The sequence below is a fragment of the Fukomys damarensis genome, unplaced genomic scaffold, assembly GCF_012274545.1.
Source record: "Fukomys damarensis isolate Sample0158 unplaced genomic scaffold, DMR_v1.0_HiC HiC_scaffold_39, whole genome shotgun sequence".
NCBI lineage: Eukaryota > Metazoa > Chordata > Mammalia > Rodentia > Bathyergidae > Fukomys > Fukomys damarensis.
In genome coordinates this window covers 42,972,283-42,979,296 of record NW_022900951.1, presented here as the reverse complement: position 1 = coordinate 42,979,296, position 7,014 = coordinate 42,972,283, and the positions used below count along the sequence as shown (strand labels likewise).

Sequence of the window (7,014 nt, the reverse complement as noted above, 5' to 3'; positions counted from 1 at the left end):
CAGCCCCTGCCCCCGGCCCCAGGGGTGAAGGCATCTCGAGGGGATGAAGTTCTGGTGGTGAATGTGAGCGGCCGACGCTTTGAGACCTGGAAGAACACACTAGACCGCTACCCAGACACCTTGCTGGGCAGTTCTGAGAAGGAGTTCTTCTACAACGCTGACTCTGGCGAGTACTTCTTTGATCGCGACCCAGACATGTTCCGGCACGTGCTGAACTTCTACCGCACGGGCCGACTGCACTGCCCTCGGCAGGAGTGCATCCAGGCCTTTGATGAAGAGCTGGCCTTCTATGGCCTGGTGCCCGAGCTCGTGGGCGACTGCTGCCTTGAAGAGTACCGGGACCGCAAGAAGGAGAACGCTGAGCGCCTGGCGGAGGATGAGGAGGCTGAACAGTCCGGGGATGGCCCGACTCTGCCAGCGGGCAGCTCCCTGCGGCAGCGGCTCTGGCGGGCCTTTGAGAACCCGCACACGAGCACCGCGGCTCTAGTTTTCTACTACGTGACAGGCTTTTTCATCGCCGTGTCGGTCATTGCCAATGTGGTAGAGACCATCCCCTGCCGCAGCCCTTCACGGAGGCTGTCGAGGGAGCAGTCCTGTGGTGACCGCTTTCCGACGGCCTTCTTCTGCATGGACACAGCCTGTGTACTCATATTCACGGGAGAATACCTCCTGCGGCTCTTTGCTGCCCCTAGCCGGTGCCGCTTCCTACGGAGCGTCATGAGTCTCATCGACGTGGTGGCAATCCTTCCCTACTACATTGGGCTTTTTGTGCCCAAGAACGGTGATGTTTCAGGTGCCTTTGTCACCTTGCGCGTGTTCCGGGTCTTCCGCATCTTCAAGTTCTCCAGGCACTCGCAGGGCTTGAGGATTCTGGGCTACACACTCAAAAGCTGTGCCTCTGAGCTGGGCTTTCTTCTCTTTTCTCTCACCATGGCCATCATCATCTTCGCCACTGTCATGTTCTATGCTGAGAAGGGCACCAGCAAGACTAACTTTACGAGCATCCCTGCTGCCTTCTGGTACACCATTGTCACCATGACCACACTTGGGTGAGTGCAGACCCTGTGTTGGGGACTGTGAGATCGACTATACTTACCCTTTCTGTAAAACTAGGAAGGATAGATGAATGATCTCTTTAACATCCCCCTTTTGTGTGTGTGTGGTGGGGCAAGGTCTCACTATGTAGTTTAGGCTGGTCTTGAACTCACTATGTAGCCAGGGCTGGCTTCGAACTTTCTGCGATCCTTCTGCTTCACCCTCCTGAGTGCTGGAATTACAGATGTGTGTCACCATGCCCAGCTTTTTTGTTGGTTTGTTTCTCTGTGGTACTGAGAATTGAACGCAGTGCCTCATCACACATACTGAGCACACACTGTACCATGGTCTTTTTGAGTTTTGGTTTGTTCAGCTGTAAAAATGGAGAGAATTTGACTGAATTTTCAAATTCTTCCCAGCTCTGAAGTTTGATTTTTCCAGGTCACGAGACTTGGGCTCAAAAGTGTCTTGACTACTGTCTTTGTGTTGACATTTTCTCAGAGCCTCATTTTCATCCTCTGTAAAATGGGAAATGGTCCCTTCATCATCTAGACAGGAGTCAATGGCACCATGGTTGTGAAAGTTCTCTGAGAGTTTCTAGAGTGTGATACATAGGTATTGACTTCCTATCACCTCTTTTCCTTTTTGAGGACCCATGACTCCCAACGTTCTAGAATTCCCTGCATGTGGGACACTATCTCTGACTGTGATTTCTTGATGTTTCCCGGATGTTTTTTTCAGCATTATTATTATTTTCTCTGCCAGTCCATAAGAGGAAACAGAGTTGAGATGAAAGTATCAAATGGAATCATGAAAATCATGATTTTTTGGAAGGTGCTGGGGATGGAACCTAGGCTCTACCATTGAGCTACATTTCCAGGGCCTTCCCACTGAGATACAGCCCAGTCCTTCTTTATTTATTTTTTATCTTGAAAAGGGTTTTATTAAATTGTCCAGGCTTCACTTGAACTTGCAGTCCTCCTGCCTCAGCCTCCCGAGTGCTGGGATTATAGGTGTGTACCACCATGAAAAGTTCCTCATAATGTTCTTTTTGATTTTCTGAGAAAGTCTATACTTCAGGCTGACTTTTTTAAAAAACAGGGTGTTGCTGTAGTTCAGACTGGCCTTGAACTCACTGTGTAGCCCAGGCTGGCCTGGAACTCAAGGCACTCTTTCTGCCTTAGCCTCCATAGTGCTGAGATTATAGAGGTGTGCTGCCAAGCCTGGCTATCGCCTTAAAGCCATTGTCTAGTTGAATATGTCTATAACCCCGGTACTTAGGAGGCTGAGGCAGAGCATTACTATGAGTGCAAGGCCAGTTATTTGAACTACAAAGTGAGACCTTATCTCAAAAAAAGAACAGCAACAACAACAACAAAAAACACCCCAAGACATTGTCTAGGGCAGATGCTGTTATCCTTCTCCAAGTTTGCATCACTGGAATTAAGTACAGTATGCTGTTGGTGCTCAGTATCTGTTAAGTGAATGACTGAATGAATTGCCCTTGCTCACTGCCTTAACAGGGGTAGAGAAAAATTGATTTGGGGTTTCTAAGAAATAGAAATTAATTTTGGTTGGAGGTTCAGGATTAGATTGACAAACAAATATTGAGCCCTAACACTAAGTTGGCACTGGGTATTCTGATGCCTTTTACCCTATTCAGTCCTCACATCAACCCTGTGTGGATGGATGCCCATGTCTCATAGTTGAGACACAGTCTGAGATGACACATCAGAAAGCCAGAAATGGCCAAGCTGGAGAGACTTTGGAGCAGAATCTTGAATACTTTAAATGAGTCAAAACAGAATTATGGAAGAACCATTCTAGGGCACAGCCTGAGCAAAGAGCTGAAAGCTGAAGAGTGAAGAGGAGATCTGATTGGTTGTAGAACTAGAACAAAAGTGTTCTGTGTGATCCTGGCCAAGTCTACCGTGCAACCTCTGCTTTCCCCCCTCTGTGAACAAAGTCAGTGAGGTTGGCTTTGTGCCATCACTACGGGAGGGAGCATGGCATGGAGGAAGGTAGAGAGTTTCAAGGATCCTCTCTATTTGTCATACGAGGACACTTGCAAAGTTTCCCTTAGGAGGAATCAGGTGTTCTACCTAGAAAATAAAGGCAGGCAAAAACCAGCAGAAAGTTCTTCCTAGGAGGCAGAGCCCCTCAGCTGGCCTTTGGCTGGGGACCTTTCTCTCCAGGAGCCTATATTCACTGTCTAGGATTTCCTCTTTTTCCCCTCTGGTGGGTAATAATAGATTCGCAGCTGACTCAGATGCCCCGTGCTTAGCTCAGATGGGGAAAGCAGATGGGAGAAGTTCCTGAAGGCTGACCCCATTTCTCATCTGACTCCCACTGCTGGCCAAAGAGGTCACTCTGCACAGTGTACGGAGATGGAAATTGAGGCTGAGAGGATAAGTGCCTGCCCTGGATCACAGAGCACGTTGGGGTTGGATGGGGTGGAGTGGGGAATGAGAGGTGGGGTAGGCGCTTTTCCTGACTGTGGCCTACCTCCCTCATGCCCAAGCTATGGAGACATGGTGCCTAGCACCATTGCTGGCAAGATTTTCGGGTCCATCTGCTCACTCAGTGGTGTCTTGGTCATTGCCCTGCCTGTGCCAGTCATCGTGTCCAACTTTAGCCGCATCTATCACCAGAACCAGCGTGCTGACAAGCGCCGAGCACAGCAGGTAAAATGCACCTTCCCTCTGAGTGACTCTCATTCCTCAAGCTTAGAGCTGAGCTCTGCTTAGGGTTATTCCCCTGACTCTTTGTCTCTTCTTTCTGTAGAAGGTGCGCTTGGCAAGGATTCGGTTGGCAAAGAGTGGAACCACCAATGCCTTCCTGCAGTACAAGCAGAATGGGGGCCTAGAGGTGGGTAGTGGCCTGGATTAGGGTTTGGGGTGATCAAGGATAAGGTGAGGAATATGTTGAACTTTTCTTTCTGCTCCATTTGCTCCAGGACAGCGGCAGTGGGGAGGGCCAGGCGCTGCGTGTCAGGAACCGTTCTGCTTTTGAGCAGCAGCATCACCATTTGCTGCACTGTCTAGAGAAGACAACGGTGAGGTCTAACAAGAGGTGGCATGAAAGGAGGGAGGGGGGTCTCTCTGTCGCCAAGCTAGCTCTTCCCTAGGACGGGAGGCTAGTTCTCAATTATGAAAACTGGCCTGGCACAGTAGCTCATACCTATAACCCCATTTACTTGGGAGGCTGAGGCAGTAGGATTGCAAGTTCCAGGCCAGCCTGGTCAACTTAACAAGACCCTAAAAAAAAAAAAGATATAGCTCAGTAGTAGATTGTTTGCTTAGCATGGTCGAGGCTGAGTTCAATAACCAGTACTGCAAAAAAAAGTTTTTAAAAATTGTAGAAATCTGGGGCCAGGGATTTAGCTCAGTGGTTCCACCGCCTGCCTCGCAAGCTCAAGGTCCCAAGTTCAATCCCTGGTACCAAAAAAAAAAAATTGTATAAATCACATGGGTCTTACTAAGAAGAGGCAGAGCCTTGAATGAACAAGGGAAGGGAAAGAAAGGAAGGGAAGGGAGAGCAACTTTTAGAAAGGAGCATCCTGTCAAAGGCCTGGGGGAGGGCTAGAGCCCAAAGAGTACCATGTGACCCTCCCTCCCTTCTGCCCACAGTGCCATGAGTTTACAGATGAACTAACCTTCAGTGAGGCCCTGGGAGCTGTCTCACTTGGTGGCTGCACCAGCCGCAGCACCTCTGTGTCCTCTCAGCCAGTGGGGCCTGGCAGCCTACTATCATCTTGCTGCCCCCGAAGGACCAAGCGCCGTGCCATCCGCCTTGCCAACTCCACTGCCTCTGTCAGCCGTGGCAGCATGCAGGAGCTGGACACACTGGCGGGGCTGCAGAGGAGCCCTGCCCCTCAGAGGTAAGCGCCCATCCCACCTGCTGGCCACAGCTAGGGAAGTACAAAGCTTGGACCAGTGGGTCTGAGATTTCATGAATCCAGGCCTAGCAAGTCAAGCTCAAACTCAAACTCCTCTTTGCAGGAGCATGGGCTTATTGTATCTGGAACACTTTGTGCTGTGTGTGTGTGTGTATGTGTGTGTGTGTGTGTGTGTGTGTGTGTGTGTGTGTGTTACTGGGGATTGAACTCAGGGCCTTCAGACCGTGCTATATCCCTAGCCCATTTTATTTTATTTTTATTTTGTGACAAGGTATTGCTGAGTCACTAAGTTGCCCAGGATGGGCTTGAAATTTCAGTCCTCCTGCCCCAGCCTCCTAAAGTACTGGGATTACATATATGTACCACCATACTTTGTTCTTATTCTTTTTAAAAATTTTGTCACAATTCAGTAAGGGCTGGGGCTTTAGCTCAGTGGTGCTGCCACCTGCCTTGCAAGCACAAGAACCTGGGTTTGATCTCCAGTATCAAAAAAAAAATTTTTTTGTCACAATTCAATTAAATATTTTATTTTTCTACATCAGAGTCATGCTGAAACATATTTCCCCCATTTTGATTTTTTTTTAGATGTAGTATCTAGAAATTTTGGTTACATTTTTGTACCATATCAGTCCTCAGAAAATACTACATTCTTTAAACTTTAAAAAAATTGACAGTAATTTTAAATAATAGAAATGGTATTTATGTTGGGTTTTAAAGTATAAAATAACTAGCTGTACCATGAACAAATAACTGCTTTCCTTTTCCATAGCAGTACATTCTCCTAAGTCATATAGTATCATTTACAATAGACAATTTAAATTTTACTAATGATGCAAAAAATAATAGAATACAAGGCAACAATCATTAAATAAAGTTTTTTAATTGACATTCCAGTGTGATAAAGATACCATAAAAGTGCAGAAAATCACAATGTGCAATGAGAGCACTGTATAAGATATGATTACATAAAAAGTGATTTGGCCTATTTTATTTTTTTATTTATATTTTTTGTTCTCATTCTTCATTTGTTCTTTCAAATATTAAACAACCAGGAATGGTGGTGGTTCATGCCTGTAATTTCAGCTACTTGGGGGTCTATCAGGCATGATGGTGAGACTATGTCTCTAAGAAAAAAGTTATCGATCACCCACTGTATTCCAGACACAGTTATAGGCCCTTGGGGTATAGCAATAACAGAATATACAGAAATCTCTGTTCTGGGATGGGGGTTATCTCAGTGGCCAGAGCACTTGCCTAACATTCATGAGGCCCTGAGTTCCAACCCTAGCACTACCAAACCAAACAAAAAAACCCCAAAACCCAAAAAACAACAACAAAACAAAAAACAAAGAGAAAGAGAGAGAGAGAGAGAGGGAGGGGGGCGGGGGGGAGAGACAGAAAGATCTCTGTCTTGAAATTTAGATTCTATAGAATGATTATGTTATCAAACAAACAAATAAAAGGTTATATAGTGTGTCAACCTTTGGACGTTTTTGTTTTGTTTGTAGTTTTGGGGATTGAACCCAGGGCCTTCACAGTGAGCTACAACCCCAGCCCTTTATTTGTTTGTTTGTTTGTTTGTTTGTTTGTTTAGAGACAGGGTATGTCTAAGTTACAAGTTACTCAGGCTGGGTTTGAAATTGCAATTGTCCTGCCTCAGCCTCCTAGAGTGCTGGCCTTATAAGCATATGCCACCATATCTGGGTTATGTCAAACATTTGTAAGCACTGAGGAGAAAAATAAATCAAGGATGGCAGCCAGAGAGTGCAGAGCTAGGGTTAATGCTGTTTTTTTTTTTTCGGTTTTTTGTTTTTATGACAGGGTCTCTCTATGTACCTAGTTCAGACTGGCCTTGAACTCACTGTGAAGTTGTGTGTGGCCTTGACCTCACAGCAACTCCCCTGACTCAGCCTCCCAAGTACTGGGATTATAGGTGTGTGCCACCATGCGTGATGCTGTTTTTTTTTTTAATTATTGTTATTTTTTATAGTATTGCTACTTTTGGAACCCAGGGCCTTACACATGTTAGGCAAGTGCTCAACCATGGAACCACACACTCATCTTTTTTTTTTTTTGGTACC

The 7,014-nt window shown here is 46.4% G+C and overlaps 1 protein-coding gene across 1 annotated transcript in view; it reads left to right on the top strand.

Moving 5' to 3' along the window:
* Positions 1-7,014, top strand: part of Kcnd1 (potassium voltage-gated channel subfamily D member 1) — an 11,516-nt gene that overhangs the window by 1,764 nt on the left and 2,738 nt on the right. Inside the window, exons 3-7 of the mRNA XM_010606342.2 lie at positions 1-1,049; positions 3,557-3,719; positions 3,820-3,903; positions 3,992-4,090; positions 4,665-4,915. The exon at positions 1-1,049 is cut by the window's left edge and continues 4 nt beyond it. Of these exons, the coding sequence (XP_010604644.1) occupies positions 1-1,049; positions 3,557-3,719; positions 3,820-3,903; positions 3,992-4,090; positions 4,665-4,915 (1,646 nt within the window). The remainder of the gene's footprint in view (positions 1,050-3,556; positions 3,720-3,819; positions 3,904-3,991; positions 4,091-4,664; positions 4,916-7,014) is intronic.